General features: G+C 45.0%; 1 protein-coding gene across 1 annotated transcript in view; it reads right to left on the reverse strand.

Annotated features, from left to right (window-relative positions):
* The window catches only part of col21a1 (collagen, type XXI, alpha 1), a 639396-nt gene that overhangs the window by 135170 nt on the left and 479856 nt on the right, over positions 1–24370 (reverse strand). The window contains exon 20 of the mRNA XM_085996520.1: positions 14119–14172. Coding sequence (XP_085852646.1) covers positions 14119–14172 — 54 coding nt within the window. The remainder of the gene's footprint in view (positions 1–14118; positions 14173–24370) is intronic.

A 24370-nucleotide genomic window follows, 5' to 3' on the forward strand; every position in this document is an offset into this window, starting at 1 on the left:
GGGACTCGCATGCCGCAAGGCTGGTACGGAACCAGGTAGCCGAGATGTACAGGAGGAAGCTGCAAGCAAGATCAAAGGGCAATCTAGGTGAGCATTGCCAAACCTACACACCCACAAGATCACTTAGCTGTGTGAGGGGGTGCCTGTATATTCCTATCAAACCAGAGGGGGTTTAGTGTTGGAAGGGTCCTGTGATAGTTTAGTTCATGGGAGGGTGTTTTTAGGCCGTGGTAAGTTAGCACGGCAGGGGCTTGTTGGACAAGTCAGGGTTGTACTGTTTTAAACTGTACTGTTGTGTTCACACCGCTTATACTGTATGCGAGTGGAGTGGTTTTTGTCAATCTTAATAAACACTGTACGGGTGAGCCCGAAAACGCTGTCCGTGTTCAAATTTGTCCTCAGTAATCTCTATCGTCCAGAACTTGTAGTAAGGGGGTTTGCGTGCTTGCTACAGGCGGGGCAAAACCACTTACAATAATTGGCGATTGCGGCAGGGGCCATAGGAAATTGGCAACCACAAAAACCGGTTACAAGGGCTTTAAACTAAATAGTGGGGGGGAGGATCCAGGTGAGCGGGAAAATAAAAAGTCAATGAGAAATGAGAAAGCAATAGAGCAGGATAGAGATGGGGGAAATAATAACCAGAGTGTGACAGGAAGGGACAGAATGTTTAAAAATAAGAGTGTAACAGAAAAAAGGCCAAAACAAGGAAAAATGGTAAAAAGACAAAGTTAAAAGCTCTATATCTGAATGCACGCAGCATTCATAACAAGATAAATGAGTTGACGGCACAAATAGATACAAATGGGTATGATCTGATCGCCATTACAGAGACGTGGTTGCAAGGCGACCAGGGCTGGGAACTGAATATTCCAGGGTATATGATAATTCGGAAGGATAGAAAGAAAGGAAAGGGAGGTGGGGTGGCTTTGTTGGTAAAAGATGGGATCAGTGCAGTGGTGAGAAGTGAAATTGGCTCAGAAGATCAAGATGTAGAATCAGTTTGGGTAGAGATAAAAAATAATAAGGGGAAAAAGTCTCTGGTGGGTGTAGTCTACAGGCCCCCGAACAGTAGCAATTCTGTTGGACAGAGTATAAATCAACAAATAATGGAGGCCTGTAAAAAAGGTACGGTAATAATCCTGGGTGATTTTAATCTCCATATTGATTGGACAAATCAAGTTGGCCATGGTAGCCTGGAGGGGGAGTTCATAGAGTGCATCCGGGATGTTTTCCTAGAACAGTATGTAATGGAACCAACCAGGAAGCAGGCCATCTTGGATCTGGTACTATGTAATGAGACAGAATTAATAAATGATCTCATAGTAAAGGATCCTCTAGGAAAGAGAGATCATAGCATGGTTGAATTTCAAATTCAGTTGGAGGGTGAGAAAGTTGTATCCCAAACCAGTGTCCTGATCTTAAACAAAGGCAATTATAATGGCATGAGGGCAGAACTGGCTAAAGTGGACTGGAAAAACAAATTAAAGGGTAAGAAAGTTGAAATGCAGTGGCGGACATTTAAGGAGATATTTCATAACTCTCAACAAAAATATATTCCAGTGAGAAACAAAGATTTTAAGAGAAGGAAGCACCATCCGTGGCTAACTAAGGAAGTAAAGGATGGTATCAAATTGAAAATGAAGGCATACAATGTTGCCAAGATTGGTGGGAGACCAGAGGATTGGGAAATTTTTAAAAACCAGCAAAGGATGACTAAAAAAATAATAAAGAGAGAGAAGATGAATTATGAGAGTAAGCTGGCAAGAAACATTAAAACAGATAGTAAGAGCTTCTACAGGTATATAAAAAGGAAGAGGGTAGCTAAAGTAAACATTGGTCCCTTAGAGGATGAGACTGGGGAATTAATAATGGGGAACGGGGAAAAGGCAGAGACTCTGAACAAATATTTTGCATCTGTCTTCACTGTAGAAGACACTAACAACATCCCAATAATGGATAATCGAGGGGCCACAGGGAGTGGGGAACTAAAGATAATCACTATCACTAAGGAAATAGTATTCGGTAAAAATAATGGGACTAAAAGACGACAAGTCCCCTGGACCAGATGGCCTGCATCCCAGGGTCTTAAAAGAAGTGGCTGCAGAGATAGTGGATGCATTGGTTGCAATATACCAACATTTCCTGGACTCTGGAGAGGTCCCAGCAGATTGGAAAACTGCTAATGTAATTTAAGAAAGGAGGGAGACAGAAAGCAGGAAACTATAGACCAGTTAGCCTAACATCTGTCGTTGGGAAAATACTGGAGTCCTTCATTAAGGAAGCAGTAGCAGGGCATTTAGAAAAACATATTGCAGTCAGAGTCAGCATGGTTTTAGGAAAGGGAAATCATGTTTAACAAATTTGCTGGAGTTCTTTGAGGATGTAACAAGCAGGGTGGACAAGGGTGAGCCAGTGGATGTGGTGTATTTGGATTTCCAGAAGGCATTCGATAAGGTGCCACATAAAAGGTTACTGCATAAGATTAGAGCTCACGGAGTTGGGGGTAATATATTAGCATGGATAGAGAATTGGCTAACTAACAGAAAGCAGAGAGTCGGGATAAATGGGTCATTTTCCGGTTGGCAAATGGTAACTAGTGAGGTGCCACAGGGATTGGTGCTGGGGCCTCAACTATTTACAATCTACATTAATAACTTGGATGAAGGGATCAAGTGTAATGTAGCCAAGTTTGCGGACGATAAAAAGATGGGTGGGAAAGCAAGTTGTGCGAGAGGACTCAAAGAATCTGCAAAGGGATAAAGACAGGTTAAGTAAATGGGCAAACATTTGCCAGATGGAGTATAATGTGGGAAAGTGCGAGGTTATACACTTTGGCAGGAAAAATAAAAAAGCAAACTATTATTTAAATGGAGAGAGATTACAAAATGCTACAGTTCAGAGGAACCTGGGGATCCTTGTGCATGAAACACAAAAAGTTAGCATGCAGGTACAGCAAGTAATCAAAAAGGCAAATGGAATGTTGGCCTTTATTTCAAGGGGGTTGGAGTTTAAAAGCAGGGAGGTCCTGCTACAACTGTACAAGGTATTGGTGAGACCACACCTTGAGTACTGTGTACAGTTTTGGTCTCCTTATTTAAGGAAGGATATACTTGTATTGGAGGCAGTTCAGAGATGATTCACTAGGTTAATTCCAGAGATGAGGGATTTGACTTATGAGGAAAGGTTGAGCACGCTGGGTCTATACTCATTGGAATTTAGAAGAATGAGAGGTGATCTTATCGAAACATATAAGATACTGAGGGGGCTCGACAGGGTAGATGCAGAGAGGATGTTTCCTCTCATGGGGAACTCTAGGACTCGGGGGCACAGTCTCAGAATAAAGGGTCGCCCTTTTAGAACTGAGATGAGGAGGAACGTCTTCTCTCAGAGGGTCGTAAATTTGTGGAATTCTCTGACCCAGAGAGCTATGGAGGCTGGGTCATTAAATACATTTAAAGTGGAGATAGACAAATTTTTGCAAGCTAAGTGAGTGAAGGGTTATGGGGAGCGGGCTGGGAAGTGGCTTTGAGCCCTAGATCAGCCATGATCTTATTGAATGGCGGAGCAGGCTCGAGGGGCCAAGTGGCCAATTCCTGCCCCTATTTCTTATGTTCTTATATGCGTAGTTATACCTATCAGGAAAGGATGAACAGGCTGGGTCTCTTTTCTCTTGAAAAGAGAAGGCTGAGGGGTGACCTAATAGAGGTCTTTAAAATTATGAAAGGTTTTGATAGAGTAGATACAGAGAGAGTGTTTCCACTTGTGTGGAAGAGCAAAACTAGAGGCCTTCAATATAAGGTAGTCACCAAGAAATTAAATAGTGAATTCAGAAGAAACTTCTTTACCCAGAGAGTGGTGAGAATACAGAACTCGCGACCGCAGGGAGTGATTGAGGTGAATAGTATAGATGAATTTAAGGGGAGGCTAGATAAGCATATGAGGGAGCAGGGAATAGAGGGTTATGCTGAAAGAGATCAGAAAGGATGGGAGGAGGCTCGGGTGGCACATAAACTGGCACATGGACTGGTTGGGCCAAATGGCCTGTTTCTGTGCTGTATATTCTATGTAAGTCTATGTCTGTAAATTGTGACACTGGTGTTAATACAGCTTCTCTTGACTATCAGAAATAAAGAATTTAATCTGGCTTTCACCCGAGTAATATTTACCAGATCAGCTACTGTAATATCAGTTAAGAATTATTAAATAGTCCCAGAGTGCTTGTAATTCTTTTGCACTTCAATTCTGTACTAAAGTAATGGAAGCTTTTACTCTCAATGAAAAACTGGTATCTACTTGATAGCATTATTGGGAGGTGTGACTTGTAAAATTAGCTGCAATAGATTGTCAACTAGCACAGTGAATGCAAATTTAGTTGAAATGTGGAAAAAAAGCTTAGATTCTTAATTTTCAGAAAAAAGGATTTAAAGTTTGTTGTTATGATCTGCAATGCATTGCTTGAAAGGGTGGTGGAAGCAGATTCATAGTAACTTTCAAAAGGGAATTGGATATATACTGTACTTGAAAAGGAAAAATTTGCAGGGCTATGGGGAAAGAGCAGGGGAGTGGGACTAATTGGATAGCACTTTCAAAGAGCCAGCACAGGCATGATGGGCCGAATGGCCTCCTTCTGTGCTGTAAGATTCCATGATAACTTAGCATTAAAGATGGTCAAAAATGGTCTGTAAAAGTCCTAAGTATGAACGTATTTGACAGGGCAAGCTAGATTGACCAAATTATATTGGAGAAAATAAGACTTGTAGGCCTAGAAATTCACTATGGCCCCGCCAGCTGACTAGCGCCCAAAAGTTAGCGCTGGGCGCGGAGCCAGTTGCGACCGTCAGATATTCAGTTTTTGCGCCCCAAGTCGGAACCGGGCGCTATTCCAGGGTGTGCCCGCCCCCGCTTGGGGCGCTGAAACTGAATTTCAGCGCTCTAGGTGCCGCTGCGCCACCCGATGCGGTGCGGCAGGCTGCGGTACTGCAGGCCTCCTCCTTCTCTTAAGGTGGAGGTGCCTGCAACGGGGAGATCGCCGCTGGATTGTGCCGGCAAATGAGCCCGGCACCACGGAGAAGTGCCGGGCTCGCGGAAAGCAGCCGGCAATGCCACGGGGGGGGGTGGTGGAGGAGGCCGGGGAAGGAGGTGCGGGCAGGCGGCCGCCGAAAAAGCGGCCGGCCGCACCTCCACCTTTATGCGCCCCACTAAGGCTGCAGTAAGGCCCTGGTCTCCGGATGTTAGTAGCGGCTGCCACGGAGGAGGCGGCGGCAACTGAATATGGGCGTCGGGCCAGCATCGGGGCGGAAACGGGGCACTGCGCACACCGATGACGTCATCGGTGCCGGCGCAGCGCTACCGGCTACCGCCGCCATTACCGCCGAGCTCAATATCAGCGCAACCTCCTCTACTGGCGCAGAAGCCCTCTTTAGGCGGTAACTGGGCGCAAAGCTTGCAGCGCCTTACTGAATTTCTAGGCCGTAGTACATAGAAATGTATCCTTATAAATGTAACAGGTGAGGGCAGTATGGTGAAAGTTGTGGTGTATGTGCCTTTAAGAGCCCCAGGTGTGCTGTAATGCCGGTAATTGCCACTCAGGCTATATAAGCCTGTATATTGTGTATATCCGTTAGAACCCACCCCCAGACTTTACTTAGTAAATACCTATGAACCAACTCCTGTCTTCAGTGTCTTTATCAACACACGGACACTACAGTGGCGATGAAGTGGAAACGGACTTACCTGCAATTCGGCAGCACCTCAAGGACATCGATTCCTCGGGCGTCCAGAAGACTCAAGGAAGTGAGAGAAGCTGTGGTTTCATCAGCTGACCAAGCTGGTGGCAGGTACTGCGCTAATCCTTCCTGGGCGTCAGGCTGGGGCTCCAGCGGCTGGCTCTACAGCTGAGACAGGCAGCGAAATCGGAGGCAAGCAATAACGGACTGGGAGGGAGCACTCGGGAGACGGCCGGCACGGCAAGCAGGTCAGCGTTCAGACCTCCGGCGGGAACAAGTCTCCAACAGTAAATTAAAAAAAATTTTTTTTAAAGGGAACGGAAACCGCAGTAAACAGCGTTGTTATCGGCAGCAGCGGCGGGAAAGCGCGGGAAGCGCCATATCTTTGCTACAGAAAAGAAAAAAAAGCGCGGGAAGCGCCATATCTTTTCTGAAATGCCTAAATCTGGTAATATTGATGCTTTTGATAGCGAAATAGAGGATTGGACCACATACGTGGAAAGAGTAGAGGTATATTGCACTGCAAATGGAATAGAAGATGAAAAAAAAGCTTCAGTACTTCTGAACTTAATGGGCGCAAAGACATACGGGCTGTTACGAAATTTAATCACTCCAGCCAAACCAAAGGACAAGAATTTTAAAGAAATTGTTGATACCCTGCAGGAGCACTTAAACCCAACACCGCTGCTGATAGCGGAACGATTCAAGTTCTTCAAGAGAAATTAACACAAGAATGAAACTAATGCTGATTATCTAACCGAATTAAGAAAGCTATCAAAGTACTGCCAATTCGGTGCAGGACTAGCAGATTATCTTCGAGACAAATTCGTTTGCGGTCTCTTAAGTGAAGGAACACAAAAAAGACTGCTTTCTGAAAAAGATTTAACATTGGACAAAGCTTTCAGTATGGCTGTATCATACGAAGCATCAGCAAAAGGAGCTGCAGATATACAACAAAAGACACAGGACTTCGGCACCCATGAAATGACACAGGGATTCGAAAGATGTTATCGCTGCGGCAGATCCACCCATAACCAGAGGGACTGCTGGTTCAAGGACAAAGCATGCAGGCAATGCGGGAAGATTGGACACATTGCACGGGTATGCCGATCTGGACAAAATAAATCCACTGACAGAAAAAAAAAAATCAATAAAGAAAAGTACAGGAAGGTACAAATGATGACGGACAGTAGCTCCGAAGACCAGAAGAGCGATAGCGACTTCGAAAACAAGAGACTAAGCTGTCTCAAATTACATAATGTACTTGCCAAAGATGATTACCAAACCATTTGGGTTACCCTCACTATAGCAGGGTCCCCAGTTAAAATGGAGCTAGATACAGGATCAGCTCTAACCGTAATAAATCAACGGGATTACGAGAGGCTATTTTCGCATATAACTCTAAAAGACACATCCATTATCTTAAAAACATATACGGGGCAGAAAGTATACCCCAAAGGAAAAATAAGGGTGCCTGTTGTATACAACGGCAAAGAAATACAAAAGTTGTATTTATACATTCTACAAGATGGTGGTCCACCATTGTTGGGACGTGAATGGATCAGGAAGATACGTTTAGACTGGCACTCCATTCAGGCACTGACGGTGACCAGTAAGGAAAAAAACAATGATGACATCATACCCGAACGATTAAAAGACATCTTGGCCAACGCCAAAGCAGTGTTTCAAGAGAAACTAGGAACCTTGAAAGGCATCACCGCCTCAATAAAAGTGGAAGATGCAGCAATTCCCAAATTTTTTAAGGCAAGACCGGTGCCATACGCAATACGTCCAGCAGTCGAGGCAGAGCTGGAGAATTTGGAAAAAGCAGGCGTATTATCCAAAATAGATTGGAGCGAATGGGCAACACCCATCGTTCCAGTCATGAAAAAAGCATTGAATAAAGATAAATCTGAAGAACAGAGAAAAATTCGCATCTGTGGTGACTTCAAGGTGACTGTAAACCCGGTCCTTCACACAGTACAGTATCCTCTTCCGAGGATAGAAGATATTTTCGCCTCACTATCCGGAGGGAAACGTTTCACCAAAATTGACTTGGCACAAGCATATCTACAGATGGAGGTTGAGGAGGCCTCTAAAAAGTATCTCACGATAAACACACACAAAGGCCTGTACCAGTACAATCGACTGGTTTTTGGAGTAGCATCAGATCCAGCTATCTGGCAAAGAGCTATGGAGCAAGTCCTGCAAGGGATTCCAGGGACTCAATGCTACCTAGACGACATCCTTATAACAGGAGAAAACGACAACGAGCACCTTGCCAATTGGAGCAGGTGCTCACTAGGCTGAAAGAACGGGGCCTACGAGCGAATCGCCCCAAGTGCGAATTTTTCCAAAATCAGATATCATATTGTGGCCACATAATTAATAAGGAAGGGTTGCATAAGTCACCTGAAAAAATTGAAGCGGTTATAAAAGCCCCAGCACCTGAAAATGTTTCACAATTAAGGTCATTCCTGGGATTAATAAATTACTATCATAAATTTTTACCGAACTTATCAACTCTTCTACACCCTCTTAATGAACTTCTACAAACAGGAGTGATTTGGAAATGGAACGAAGACTGTAAACGTGCCTTCCATAAATGCAAAGACTTAGTCACATCCAAAGAAGTTTTGGCTCATTACAACCCATCACTGCCAATCAGACTGGCGTGCAATGCATCCCCTTACGGCATAGGAGCAGTATTATCCCATAAATTCCCTGATGGCTCGGAACGGCCGATAGCTTTTGCGTCACGCTCACTAAACTCAGCTGAGCGTAACTATGCCCAAATCGACAGGGAAGCACTCAGCCTGGTATGGGGAGTGAAGAAATTCAACCATTACCTACACGGACAAAAATTTACCTTGTTGACTGACCATCAACCCCTCATCTCCATATTCAACCCTAAAAAAGGTGTTCCCATTATGACAGCGCAAAGGCTACAGAGGTGGTCCCTTTTTCTAGGGGCATACCAATATAACATAGAATACAAAGGGTCAAAACAGCATGGGAATGCTGACGGTTTATCGCGCCTACTGTTGCCAACGGTAGAAGAGGCACCTACAGTAGACCCAGTAGAGATGTTCCACTCTACCATAGTGGAATGTCTACCAGTGACAAATTCTGCCATTGAAAGGGAGACGAGAAATGACCCGACTCTCTCACGGGTCTACGATTTAACAGTGAAGGGATGGCCAGCACATGGCAAACCACTGTTGCCAGCATTCTCGCAAAGAAGAGAACAGCTGTCAGTGTGCCGAGAAACCTTGATGTGTGGATCCAGAGTGGTGATTCCACCCAAACTCCAGGATAAAGTGCTAAAGGAGCTTCACGAGGGGCATCTGGGTGGAGTAAAAATGAAGAACCTAGCTAGGGCATTTGTATGGTGGCCAGGTATCGATGGAGACATCGAAGGAATGACCAAGAGCTGCCTAGGATGCCAGAAGGTCCAAAACGCTCCACCACAAGCCCCTCTACATCCATGGGAGTGGCCCTCATCTCCATGGCAAAGGGTGCACATTGATTTTGCTGGTCCCTTCATGGACTCAATGTTTTTAATTGCGGTGGATGCACATTCAAAGTGGCCAGAGGTAATAAAAATGTCCTCAACCACCACAGAAAAAACTATTACAGTCTTACGAACCATATTCGCCAGGAATGGGCTGCCGGAACAGATTTGCTCTGACAATGGACCACAGTTTGTGTCTGAAGAGTTCCGGAGATTCTTAAAGAACAATGGTGTTAAGCATTACACATCTGCCCCATATCATCCAGCCACTAATGGATTGGCTAAAAGGTTTGTCCAGACCTTCATGAAGGCCATAAAGGCCATGGGTAATGAAGACATAAAACTTCAGCACAAGGTGGATAACTTCTTATTCGCATACAGGAATGCAACACATATGGTTACCAACCAAACTCCCGCCATGATGTTCTTCAATAGAAACCTAAGATGCCGGCTGGATTTGGTCAAGCCCAACATCAGAAGGGACGTGGAGAACCGGCAGTTTCAAGGCATGAATGAAAGGCCAACTAGGGCCTTCCAGATAGGTCAACAGGTTTTGGCCCGGGACTACCGTACCGAGAAATGGCAGCCTGGAACTATCTGCACACGACTAGGACCACTGATGTATACCGTGGACATCGGAGAAAGCATAATAAGGCGCCATGCTGACCAAATCATAAAGTCATCCGAAAAGGGACAACCTACACCACCACTCTATACATCTAACGATGAAGTAGAGATACCCATATCTACCTCCGATCTGGTGTTACTGGAACCCGATGAACCCGACACTGGCATTCAAGCCGAATCAGCCTTGCCAGAAGAACCTACTACACCACCAGAAACTACTACACCCCCGAGGCGTTATCCGGACCGAGTCAGGAAGCCTCCTGAGAGACTAACTTATAATTAATTAACTACAGCAATGTATATTATTTTGCTTATAACATGTAATTAATAATTACTTAAAATATGATGTACTGGTTAGCTAAAAGGGGAGGAATTGTGGTGTATGTGCCTTTAAGAGCCCCAGGTGTGCTGTAATGCCGGTAATTGCCACTCGGGCTATATAAGCCTGTATATTGTGTATATCCGTTAGAACCCCCCCCCCAGACTTTGCTTAGTAAATACCTATGAACCAACTCCTGTCTTCAGTGTCTTTATCAACACACGGACACTACAAAAGTGGTAGAAGAATCAAATGCAGAAACATTTCCAGACTGCTCTTACACATCTTCTAGCAACTATTTTAGAACATTACTGGCTTCTTCTGAAGAACCCATGCTTTAAATTGATAATACCAATGCTATGGAAATGTAAGGGATGGTGTTATGTTTCAAAATTATGTGACTTCGCACAGGTTTAGAAAGAAAGCCACAGGCTACAGGCTTGAACATGTGCACTGAAGTCAGACAGGCTGGTTTGTGGAATTCACAATGACACAAGGAGGCTCGGTTGTCTCATCCCGGGCAAATTAACTAAGATGGCCCCCATTCATCTTGCAAGTAGGAGGAGATTTTCTCTTTAAACACACACCCCAAGGAGGAAAGAGAGGTGGCTGATTTTATTGACAGGCTTACTGGTGAACCATTACCAGTCAGTACAACAACTTGCGTTGTGCTGACCGGTAATAATTCACCAGAATTTATATAGCGCCTTTAACGTAGTAAAACGTCCCAAGGCACTTCACAGGAGCGTTAACAGACAAAATTTTACACAGAGCCACATAAGGAGATGTTAGGACAGGTGACCAAAAGGTTGGTTAAAGACGTAGGGCTAGATTTTCAGTATAGACAGTTTTGGGGCGCTAACCTTAGCGCCCGCCCGAAGTTAGCGCCCGCCCCAAAGTAGCGCCCTGTTGCCGGAAATTCAGTGGCTTCGCCCTAAGAGGTTGGTGGAGCGCTAAAAGAGGCGTTCCACTAGTATCTTTAGGCGCTAAGCCGGCGGTGGAGAGCGCAACACCCGAGCTCGGGCGCAGCGCACGGCAGACACTCTGGTGCCAGTGCGCTCTTAAAGGGGAAGGGTGCATGGGCTAGATTTTCAGTATAGACAGATTTGGGGCGCTAAGCTTAGCGCCCGCCCGAAGTTATCGCCCGCCCCAAAGTAGCGCCCCGTTGCCGGAAATTCAGTGGCTTCGCCCTAAGAGGTTGGTGGAGCGCTAAAAGAGGCGTTCCACTAGTATCTTTAGGCGCTAAGCCGGCGGTGGAGAGCGCAACACCCGAGCTCGGGCGCAGCGCACGGCAGACACTCTGGTGCCAGTGAGCTCTTAAAGGGGAAGGGTGCATGTATTTTTTTCAAATGCAAAGTCTGGGGAGAAACGGGAGGAGGAGGAGGAGGAGGAGGAGGAGGAGGAGGAGGAGGAGGAGGAGGACGGAACCATAAATACACCGTTCACAACAACACACTGGAGACTTCCACACAACACATGTAGAGTGCCTTTTATAGGAGTGCCCTTTAATTTGCGCTCCCCAGAGTGAGTTGCGTTCCATTTTACAAACGCTCTGGACGCCAGCCGCACAATGGGGCGGTCCGACTGAAGTTTGCATTCGGGGCGGCCAAAGGGCGTTGCACGAGGATGTGGCGTCATTTTCTGCGCGCGCATCCGGGCGGCCGCTAAACTTTGCGCCGGCGCTAACGGGCAACTTAATTTGGGGCGGGGCGCAAACTGCGCTGCGCCCAGGCGCTACACGCATAGCGCCCGAAAATCACTTCTCTTAAGGCGCTAACTGCTGGCGCAAGCAACTGAAAATCTAGCCCGTAGGTTTTAAGGATCGACTTAAAGGAGAGAGAGGTAGTGAGGAGAGGTTTAGGGAGAGAATTCCAGAGCTTAGGGCCTAGGCAGCTGAAGGCATCACCTCCCATGAAAAGGAAAATGGGACATTTGGGCAATCAGGTTTTCAACAGAGGAAGCTAAAAATGCAGGATGTCAATTTTTGCAGTTAGAAGTAATCTGAAAGAAAGTTAATGCCAATAGAGACGGTGCATGTAGTTTAGATTGAGCTAAGTGGAACTTGCTTTGACTGTTACTCTGTATGTTCACTTGTTGTCAGTGAGTCAAAGAAAGCAATTATCGATTTATATTTGGCCCCGTTTTACCAAGTATTCTCATTTCGCCTTTGAAAAGATTGAAGTAGTACATGTGAGGAGCATGTGCAAAAGACACAATATCCAGTTTAGATCATGAGGGTCCTTTTGTTACACTCTTGGGTTGTGCTATCGTACAGTTAGATATTTGGTCACACCCCTAAAAAGAAGACACTCCGATGCTGGTTTAATCATTTTGAGCTGGGGGACCAGATACGCATGTGACAATTGCCTCGATATTAACCCTCCCCCCGCCCCCCACCATGGCAGGCGGGAGAGTGTTGGGGGGGGGGTGGGCATGAAAATGGAAAAGTGGGGAATACATCCCCACCTGCCACATACACGTTTGCCGACATTTTCACGGCGGCGGTTTTTCTGCCATGGAAAGGCGGAACACTCCATTAACATATTTAAGTCAGGCTCCCACAGTGCAATTGGGAGCCCGATTTAAATTTAACAGTTGCCGTGCAGGTTTCCCAGGCCTCAGCAAATCTGGCAGTAAAAAGGAGGCAGGAGCTGCCGACTCAAGAATAAATGTCTTTTACAGCACTCCTTGTGGGCCAGGAGGAGCCTCTCCTCTGCCGACTGCGGGCTTTCTGTCCCCCCTGCCGCGATCACGGCCCCCTAACCCCTCCAGCACCGAAGTTCGGCCTTCCCCCCCTCCTGCGATGGACTCCCCCTCTCCTCTCCCCCGAAGCCCCAATCTCCAACCTTCCTCCCTTCTGATTGTTGGGGACCGTCCCCAAGTGTCCCTGGCTGCAACCTCGTGCCGCTGGTTCTCGCTTCTGGCAACTGACCAGCCTTTCAATTTTGGTGGCTGCTGGGCAGGAAACGTTAAATTTGGCAGGACCTCCGTGTCTCTGGCCATTTTCATTTTCCCCCCACATCCCATTAATATCAGGGCCAATGAGTGGGCCATATATGATTAAAGAAACGCAAGGCCCCCATAGGCAGAAAATCCAAACATCCCATACACGAATTACAAGCCCCTTATATAAAACTTCAAACTGCTATACCAAAAATGTTCCCATTCACAAATAATCCAACCTGTATACACAAGAAATGTGAGTCCCATGCACACAAAAATCCAAGCCCAACATACATAAAAGATGACCATTTCTGAGACCCATGCTACTGGCAGGGCCTTGCAAACAACGCTCAGCTTATGAGAAAATCATGGATGAACTGTCTGTTATTTTCCAGTAAGGCACCTGTTTCAAGCGAGATTCCACTGATGGCAAGTGGTCTCAGAAAACTTTTCCCAAAAAATCCAAGCTTTCCCCCCACCGCATACAAAACATGAGACTTCTACACGTAAAAATAATCAATATTTCATGCATTAAAAATCCCAGCATCTTTCCTGTTCCCTCCTGCTCTGAAGTTGGAAACATGGAAGTTAGTATCTTTGGAAGCTCACCAGGGATGGACCAGGGTTTCTTACCCTTTTTATATCAGATAATCTTAAATTTCTAACTGTCTATTTTCCATATTCAAATCTAAAATATTTTCAAAGCTACAAAGTACCATATACATTGACAAAAAATCCTTAAGAAAGATTCTTATTTATTGCTAGCTCCCTATAAATGTATGGTTTTACTGAGCCATTTGTTCTTCTGCATTAGACCTGCTATGAAGTGAGAAAAATTACAGATGAAAATAGAAAACAAACTGAAATAAATTCAGTATAATAATGAACACTATTGCAGGTATTATTAGCATCTCATGGACAGCTTCTCATTAATTAACATGTAAGTACCTTTTCTTTTGGATTGAAAGTATCTTTATATATAATACCTTGGACCCTGGTTGTCCTCGTGAACCAGATACACCTGGCAGTCCCATTTCACCCTAGTGCAAAAGAAAAACATTGACACATCTGTTATTGAAATGAGAAAAAAATGTTAAATTTATGGCCTTGGAATTATGCTCTGCAAAGACTAGTGAAGAATGCTTAATGTATTGATATGAAATTCATTTGACCACAATTTTAATGGCGGATTGATCCATTTATTTTAATATAAGCATTCATTCCTAATCTTTGCATAGCACAATTTCAATGCCTATCTATGCAATATATAAAAATTGTATATCTGTATGCACTTCATGCATACAAAATCTTACATCCTCTTGTCATATTTTTTTTGCAGTTCTGTGTCAACTTATTCCATAATAAATTCTTAAGTCTACATTTATAATGGAAACTGACTATGTAAACTTGTCATGCTGTAATTACATCCTCCTGCCACTGGTGGTGCTATAGCACTTAAGTTTTGCAACTCCCAGCTCCTCAGACCGTACTGCAGAAAAACTCGATTGCTCTGCCTTCCAAATTGCCCTAAATTTTTACCATTTAATAATAATAATTCAACTTTTATTGTCATTGTACAATGCACAAGTACATGAACAACGAAATGTGATCTTGCAAGCTCCCATGAGTCCAGTACAAATAACATTAACATTAAACGTAAATAGCACCGTCCTGGGAGAAGCAAAGCTGCTGCGTCTATGCGCGCCGCCATTCCATTTCCACCATTCCTCCTGTCTGACAATCTTCAGCCCAACGCCCAGGCCTGCTCACCAGCCGCCCCTCCCGGGGCTCCTTCCGTGATCTTCTCACCAACCACCCCTCCTCGGGGCTCCTTCCGTGACCTTCTGCACCTGGTCTTCCCTGATGGTCACCCACCCCTCCAGGTACTAACCAGGCCTGGCTCTGCTTAGCTTCCAAGCCTTGCCAGTGACCCTGTCCCTAGTCCCAGGATATCAAATCAATTTAATGTAACATTTCTGACTGAATTACGTCTGTGTGCCCAGGGTCAATTATTCTCTGCCCTCTAATGCTACTTCACCGAAAGACTTCCCTTGGTTTTGGCTCCCCAAGCTTAACCACCCTGGTGACTAAATAGTGCATCTAATTTGTCTGTTCACTTACTAATTCATCTATCTAAACCATCATTAATCTGGAATCCTCAATGCAATTTGCCAAAAAGCAGTCATGTGGCAAAAACTTTCAAAAGGACTGCAGACTACAGGTTTATAGAAACCATCTTAAACTTGATAATAATGTCTTTAATTTCAGCGATATACCATTGACGTAATAAAGACTCACTACACACTTGGTTGTACATAAAGCAAGGCTTTAATCGACTTGTAACTAAACATAGATGTCTAGTTAGTAGTCACTAGCTTCCTGTTTCAAGATTGTCTCTGGCCAAGTTGGGCCCACGCCCGAGTATTTATACTCCTCGGACGGCGCCCTCAGCTGGCCGTTCAGTAGTACTTCCTGAGTTACTTCTTGTAGAAGTTGCGATTTATGACATTCTTCCTCCCTAAAAAGTTTGGAAGTCCAGTCTTCCTTTAACGGATTAGGTGGACCAAAAATAGCCATAGTCGTTTAGCTTTCTGCTTGTGACCGGAAGGCACGTCTCCCCGGACCGTGTCCTGGTCCCTGGGTCGCTTGGTCGGTAGAGTCCGCGTCGTCTTGATCATCCTGTGGAGGCCTGGGAATATCATGACTCAGGGTGCGGATCCCCACAGGTGCAGAGCTGGCCTCATCCTGGGTCGTAGCCGGAGATTGTCCGGCATCCTGATTTCGGGTGGCCATCCTACGGGGAGCGTTTGGCTCCCTGAGTTGATCTGGTAGCACTGCCGGCAGATGCCTCGATGTCCCAGGTAGGGCGTCATCTTCATAGGGGTGCGGAGTGTTGACATCATCGCCGTGGAATCCTTCATCATTCGGGCCCGTGGGACCGGTTGGGCAGGGAGCCAGATCTTTGAGTGAGACGGTGGACTCCCGGCCATCGGGGTACCGCACGTGCGCATACGTGGGGGTTACCTCCATTAACTCCGCCTCGTCAATGAGAGGGTCGTTCTTGGCAGACCGGACGAACCTCCGGAGTAGCACAGGGCCTGTAGCCACCAACCATGACGGTAGAGATGTCCCGTGTGTAGAGCGACGCTGGAACTTGAAGAATCGCTCATGAGGTGTGACATTAGTGGATGTGGAGAGAAGAGAACTGATAGAGTGTAACACGTCGGGGAGCACAGTTTCCCACTGCTGGTCTGGTAGGTTGCGTGACCTCAGTGCCAGACGGACAGCGTTCCAGATGATGGCATTGTATCGTTCAACCTGTCTATTGCCGATTGGGTGATATGGTGTCGTCTTACTCAAGGCGATTCCCCGTTGGGAGAGATAACTTTTAAGTTCACTCGACATAAAGGAGGGACCCCGATCCGTGTGGATAAAATTGGCCGTCCCGCAAAGGGAAAAGACCTGATCGAGGCATTTAATTACCGTAGAGGTAAGCATGTTAGGACAGGGGAAGGCAAAGGGAAAGCGTGAATACTCGTCTACCATCGTAAGTAGGTAGGTGTTCCGTGTCGACGAAGGCAATGGCCCTTTAAAGTCTATGCTGAGCCTCTGCATAGGCTGCATTGCATGTATGAGTAAGTCATCTGATGGGCGGAAGAATTGTGGTTTCAATTCTGCACAAATCCTACAGGAGGAGCATGTTTTCTTTACGTCCTCCGTTGAGAATGGTAGATTTTTGGAGCACACAAAGTGCAACATACGGGTAACGCCAGGATGGCATAAGTCCATATGCAGATCCGCCAGAGTCGATGTTGACATTGAAGAGCAAAATGCCCGTGTGAAGGTATCTGGAGCCACATTCTGTTTGCCGGGTCGGTAACGGATAGTATATCCAAAGGCAGCCAGCTCCTCCAGAGTTGAATTTTATTATTTTTGATTTTCGTGCGCTTCCGGTTATCCAACATGAAGGCCACGGAGCGCTGGTCAGTTATGAGCGTGAAATGATGGCGAGCAAGAAAATGACTCCATTGGCGTACAGCCTCGATGATGGCTGTAGCCTCCTTCTCGACGGGGGGGGGTAATGGAGCTCGCTACCCTGTATGGTTCTGGATAGGAATGCCACGAGCCGACCACCTTGATTCAAGGTAGCTGAGATCGCTACCTCCGATGCATCGCATTCAACCACAAAAGGAAGGTTTTCGTCAATGGAGCGAAGCGTGGCTTTCTCCAGCTGTCGTTTGAGGAGGTTGAAGGCAGAAATAGCCGTTGCTTCCAATGGAAAAGACTTTGCATGAAGCAGGGGCTGTATTTTATCGGAGAAGTGAGGTATCCACTTTGCATAATAAGCAAACATGCCAAGTGCCCGACGAAGAGAGCTGAGATTTGTAGGGGGAGGGAGCTCCTGAAGTGGACGAAGTCGCTCTGGGTCCGGTTTAATAACACCGTTGCCCACCCAGTAGCCGAGAATGTTCACTGATGGCACCGATTTCACCGATTTGAATTCGTTTAACATTAAGTGGCGACGACGGAGAATGTCAAAAAATCTCTGAAGATTGGCATCATGCTCCTTTTGATCATGGCCGGCAATAGTGATATTGTCTAAATACGGAAAGGTATCCGTCAAGTTCTCTTGCCGGACTAGGCCATCCATTGCCCGTTGGAAGACGGCCACCCCATTGGTGACCCCAAATGGGAGGCGACGAAACTGATAAAGCCGACCATTGGCCTCAAAGGCCGTATACTTTTTGTCAGAGTCTTTCAGCGGTATCTGATGGTACGTACTCTTTAAATCGAAGGTTGAAAATACCTTGTATTTGGCAAGGTTGTTGACCATGTCATCTATGCGTGGTAGCGGGTAGGCATCCAGATTTGTATATTGATTAATAGTCTGCGAATAATCAATACACAGACATTTCTTATGTTGTTTTAAAGGGTTTTTCACAATGACGACTTGAGCCCGCCAGGGAGATGAACACGGCTCGATAATACCGTCAGCTAAAAGGCGAGAGATTTCTGCCTCGATAAATGCTCGGTCGTCTTGGCTAAAGCGCCACGATTTGGTGACTATGGGTTTACAGCGGGGGGAGAGATTGGCAAACAGGGAGGACTCACCGAGTAAGGCCGCCGAGAGCGCACAAAACGGCACCTTAGAAATGGTAAGCTCCGGCTTCGACCCTCCAAACTCAAAAGTGAGTCTTTTGTGCTGCTTCTGGGAGTCCTGTCCCAGAAGCACATCGCTACTTAAGTTTTTGAGTACTCCGAGCCGGGTGGAGGGATACGTGCGACCATTGAGGATGAGGTTGACAAGACAGAAGCTAGAAGAATTGGTGGTCAGAGTCGTCAGAGCCATTGCAATCTCCCTGTCCGAGGGATAAATGCGCAGTTTTAACCTGCTGACAGCCCGCTTACTAATGAAGCTGTCAGAGCTGCAGAAGTTGATTAGCGTGCTTAGAGTGTGCCCATTTACTGAAACCTTCATGGCTGCATGGGACAAACTTTGGGGAAAAACAGCTGTGATGGGAGGAGGGGTAATTTTTCCTTCGGCAGCTGTAGCCTTAGCAGTGGTTCTTGGGGGAGGAGCAGCTCCATAGATAGCAGCTGTGAAGCTAACAGGAGCTCTCGACCGGTATACTTTAGAGGAGCGGCCTTTCTTGTTAGCAGAGGCCCGTGACTGGCATACCTTGGAAAAGTATCCTTTCTTGCTGCAATAATTGCAGGTCGCATTACGAGCCGGGCAAAATTTTCTGTAATGGAACGTACCTCCACAAAAGAAACACTTTCTTCCTGATTGCCAGGATGCTGCTAGGGCGGGGTCATCATCAGCAAAGGCCTCTAGGATAGCGTTGTCGTCCGTTAGAGCAGAGTCATCATCAGCGGGGGCATCCACCCGAGACCTATCGAAAGACTTATTAAAGGTGATAGCTGCCGCCCGTGCACGTGGTGGGAGATAAGTGTTTGCATTCTTCTTGGCCAAGTCTAGGGAACACGCCTGGTCATAAGCAGCCCGTAAATTGAGGGTTTTATTTTCCAGCAGGCGCTGACGTATAAAAGGGGACGCAATCCCATTGATAAAGGAATCGCGGATTAGTTCCTCTTGATACTATTCAGCTGTAACCGCTTTAAGGTTACAATCTTTGCTGAGCCTGCGAAGTTTCTGGAGGAATTCATCGAGTGATTCCCCAGGCTGCTGCCGAGTTGTGGCCAGTAGGTGTCGAGCAAAGATTTCATTCGGGGACTTGACATATAGCTGCTGTAAAATTTGGATAGCAGCGTCGTACTCTATACAGTCCTCAATATAATCATACACATGAGGGGATACGTAGTTAATAAGCATTCGTAACTTATTAGGGGCATCCGCCCCACACTCTTCAAGAAAGTTGCTAAAGGTACGAAACCAATGGATTCTTGCCCAAGTCCCTTTCTGCGGTTCGAGTTGCAGCTGGTTGTTCCGAATCACCCAAGGTGTGGAGATGATAACAAGTCGATTAAATTGACGTAATAAAGACTCACTACGCACTTGGTTGTACATAAAGCAAGGCTTTAATCGACTTGTAACAAAACATGGAGGTCTAGTTAGTAGTCACTAGCTTCCTGTTTTCAGATTGTCTCTGGCCAAGTTGGGCCCATGCCCGAGTATTTATACTCCTCGGACGGCGCCCTCACCTGGCCGTTCAGTCGTACTTCCTGAGTTACTTCTTGTAGAAGTTGCAATTTATGACAACCACATTATCTGATTCTGTAAAATTTAAAGAAATATATTCATATATTCATATTAAGCAGAAAATATTTTATAATCTGTTAACCTACTGGTCATACCATGTAGTCGTAATGTTAAAGAACAATAATTTTATTAACAGGCAGTTCAAAATCGAGATGGGACTACTTTATTTCATCTTGTAAGTGTAGCTCTCTATCTATTACGGTACAATTTACTTCATACAGTATCATACGTTCTTATATTTTACTTTATAACTTAAAATAGCTCAGTGCCCTCTGGTCTCTTAGTTCTAGGGTTCAACTAACCCACTTGATAATTGCAGGCTCATGTATATAGATGGTTACTACCATCAAAGGATGCAGTGATTGAGTTGCCGGCATCTCCCTTGAACAGGGCTTACCAGGCTTAAGAATTTCACGGCATTCGCTGGGCAGAAGTTAGGCAAATAGCCCAACTCTCCGCCCACGGATGCTCTTTTCCCAGGGATGCGGAGGATCTGTCAAGTGAATTCTTGGCAGAACACAAGTTCCGGGTTTTAGCACATGCCTAGACCCGGAATTTGTGTGGCCCCTCCCTATGGGTGCATACACACCCGTATGGGCCGCAAATTACGGCCCATAATTTTATATACCCCAATTAAGTCTTAACTCAGCCTCTCTGTTCCAAAGAAAACAACCCCAGTCCATCCAATCTTGCCTCATAGCTAAAATTCTCCAGTCCTGGCAACATCCTCGTAAATCTCCTCTGTACCCTCTCTAGTGCAATCACATCTTTCCTGTAATGTGGTGACCAGAGCTGTACGCAGTACTCTAGCTGTGGCCCAATTAGTGTTTTATACAGTTCAACCATAACCTCCCCGCTGTAAGAGTCTCAAAATTAACAGATCCTCCAAAATGAAAGAAAACCCTATTAAAAATGACTTTCGACCCTTGCTAAAAACTTCAGGAGTGATAAAAGGGCATGTTGGGCCTAACAAGGAGATTCAAGGTCAGAAACAGGCTTGGCATTTTAAAAGGCATGTTCAGGCATGTTTGGAAAACGGCTGTTACAGAATTTGGGCTCTACCTCTGCAGTAGACAGTTTGAGTATTCGAGATAGTCAAACTGTCTGGGGGAACTATAAACGTCACTCAGCCCCTATCAAGAAATTTACATGCTAACAACAGACCCACAGAAAAACAGCCTCACAGGACCCATCCAAAAACACGCATAAAACAAATCACTTCGCCAACCTACAAAGAATCTCAGGCCCCACAGGAAACTCAAAGCCTGAGGACAATTCACTACAATTAAATAAGAGCTCAACAGCTCAGGAAAACCATCCCGAAACCACTTCTCACATTTTTAAACAACTTCAACAGCTCAGGAAGCCATCCCGAAACCACTTTACACAACTTGATGTTAACGAGCCCGCCAAAATCTAACAATAAACCTAAACTGATTTGGCGCGCAGATTAGCAGGCCTCGATTAGTATAATTGGAGGCCTGTTCAAGAAGTAAAATAGTTCAAGGAGTTCAAGGAATCGAAACAGTTCCAAGTCAAGAAGAGCCATCGTGGAGTAACATCAAGATCAAGGAGCAAGCATCTCGAAGCAGTTCTCTCTCAAAGAAGCAGAAGTAACACACCATCGGACACCTCATGGCACCAAGGGCCCCATGAAACAACCAACCGAATATTACCCTCAGCCAACCGGGTAATATTGGGCCACCATGACCAACGAAAAACCAACTCGGAAGAAACTGAAGATCTGCAAGTTTTCCACTCTACAAACTATCCTGACTTACTCCTGGGTAAGATTTTGTTCAAAACACTCTAAGCCCTACTTCTAACCAAAGAAAATTGGGTACTCACCTGATAGATCCAAAACGCACCCTACCGCATCAGCGGACTCGCAAAGACTGACCAGATATGCAGGTGAAGTCCTCTACTGCGTCCAGGGTATGGCAGGCCCCAACCGACACATCTAGCGAACCCCGAAATCGCGAACCAGCTCAACTGGCAAGGAGTCGTTTTGGTGAGCATTATCCCTGGTCCCTTTAAAGCCTAACTTAGCTAGTAAGGTGGGATTGGGAGGGGTGAGATATTTGTCCACTGTAATTTTCCCTCATGTATGTCGAAGTGTTTCCCCATTTTATTAGAGTGTTAAGATTATTGTGTTGTATTTTCTTTCTCAAATAAAATTCAAAGTTCTTGCACCAAAACCAGTTATCTGCTGCACTTTTATCACAACCCCCAAATAAGTCCAAGGTCTAGAACCAAGGGAGTGGGAGCGATTCGAACCGCTCATAAGTCAGAGGTGAAACTGATCCCACACACCACCCCCTACACCGCTCTTATATTCTATGCCTTGGCTTGTGAAGGAAAAAGCCATATTTCAGAAAAATACACCGTCCTATGATTTCTGATATTATTAATACATGATATACTGGGTTTAAAAGTCTGGAAAGCCTTGGAGACACAGGCTGCAAACAGAAAACAGGTTTCTGAGATGGGATGGTTTGATAACAAAGTTGTAAAAACCAAACAAGCTTTGAAATGGGTATTAGTTAAATATACTAAAACAATGACCCTATTGAAATGGTAGTTTGGCGATTCCAGAGGGTCTCGAGTTAGGGAATAACACAATGGGAGACCCAGTTTAAGGTGTTATAAGCTAACACGTTGAACAGAAACACAAATATTAAAAAACCATGTGCCTTTGAAAAGATGACATCAAGTAAAAGAAACACCTGCTGGTCAAATAGTTTTTATGTTAAACTTGGAAGACAGGAAACATGATTAAATATGCAACCAATTGAGATAGCTAGAAAACAAGTAAACACTCAGTCAAAGTGTCTTTAATTTATACATAGTAAATATGATACCAACAAGAACACTTTGAAGATATGTCTGCACCAAGCAATTACATTGTTTTTGTATTGAACTTGGAGCAGTTAGAAGACTCAATGTCTGCTAAAACCAGTTAAGCCAATATTAAGAATTGAATGAAAGCATTTTGTAAAAATGGCATCAAACAGAAACCATTGCTGTCATATTGTTTTTATGGTAATTTTTGGAACACCTAAAGGTAGAGACATAATTATGCATGCAGCAGCTACATTGACAGTAAGATAGAAAGCATTCAACAGAGGTTTCAATAAAGACAATTAGCTTACATCAGCAGAGAACTTCAAAGAATAAACCACTGCAAAAAGGGTATAAAAATAAGAGCTTTTCAAACAGAAAGTCAGAACTCGCTGAACGGGGCAAGCATTTCTCAACTTCACAGGCACCATCTGTAAGTTTTTAACTTTCAGTCTCGGGTAATCAAAGTAATTGATTTTGGTGGATAATCTGGATTTAGAAATAAGTAAGAAATAAGAAATGTAACGAAGTAAAGATTTGAGAATAAGGATCTCTGAGAAATAAGAAATGTAAGCTATTTATATTTTGAATTGTTAATGTTGCAACTGATTCAACAGCTGTTAACTGAATGTCGGCTCTTAAATAAAACTATATTTTTAGAATTGTCTCAAAGAATATTTCTGTATAAACTCGTGAACCCAATTTCTGTACACTCTTTTGTAAGGAGTTGCAGAATTCTGGGGGGTATTCCGGACCCTCATAATATCCGGAAGGTTACAGTCTAGTCAAACTTATTAAAAGTGCTATCTGGAGGACGGTAACATCTTCAGTCATTCCTTTCCTTTAGGGAGAGATAGCCTGAACCTTTAGACCCATTTAAGCATCTTATAGAATTCGGCTATCTCTAACTTAAGTTGAAGGTGAATGTCTGGGGAATACGCTTGATCTGGGGTAGCCCGGGAAGTGCTAGGACTTGTAATTACCCCTTCAGGCTAATAAAAGAACATATCCCATATGTCTTCCTAACCACCTTATCTACCTGTCCTGCTACTTTTCAGGGATCTGTGGACATGCACTCCAAGGTCCCTTTGTTCCTCTACACTTCTTGTGTATTCCCTTGCCTTGTTAGCCCTCCCCAAATGCATTACCTCACACTTCACTGGATTGAATTTAATTTGCTGCTTTTCTGCCCACCTGACCAGTCCATTGATATCTTCCTGCAGTCTACAGCTTTCTTCCTCACTATCAACCACATGGCCAATTTTTGTATCATCTGCAAACTTCTTAATCATGCCCTCTACACTGAAGTCTAAATCATTGATATATACCATAAAAAGCAAGAGACCTAGTACTGAGCCCTGCAGAACCCCACTGGAAACAGTCTTCCAGTCGACCATTACACTTTGCTTGCTGCCACTGTGCCAATTTTGGATCCAACTCACCACTTTTCTTTGGATCCCATGGGCTTTTACTTTTCTGACCAGTCTGCCATGTGGGACCTTGTCAAAAGCCTTGCTAAAATCCACGTAGACTACATCAAACACGCTACCCTCATCGACTCTCCTTGCTACCTTCTCAAAAAATTCAATCAAGTTAGTTAAACACAACCTTCCCAGTCCTAGGAAGTCACTATGCAATTCCTGGGCTGCATGGTTTGCTCCAGTTGACACAGCTTT

This window comes from Somniosus microcephalus, chromosome 9 (genome assembly GCF_052327205.1).
Source record: "Somniosus microcephalus isolate GS21.2 chromosome 9, FLI_Smic_1.0, whole genome shotgun sequence".
NCBI classification, from domain to species: Eukaryota; Metazoa; Chordata; class Chondrichthyes; order Squaliformes; family Somniosidae; genus Somniosus; species Somniosus microcephalus.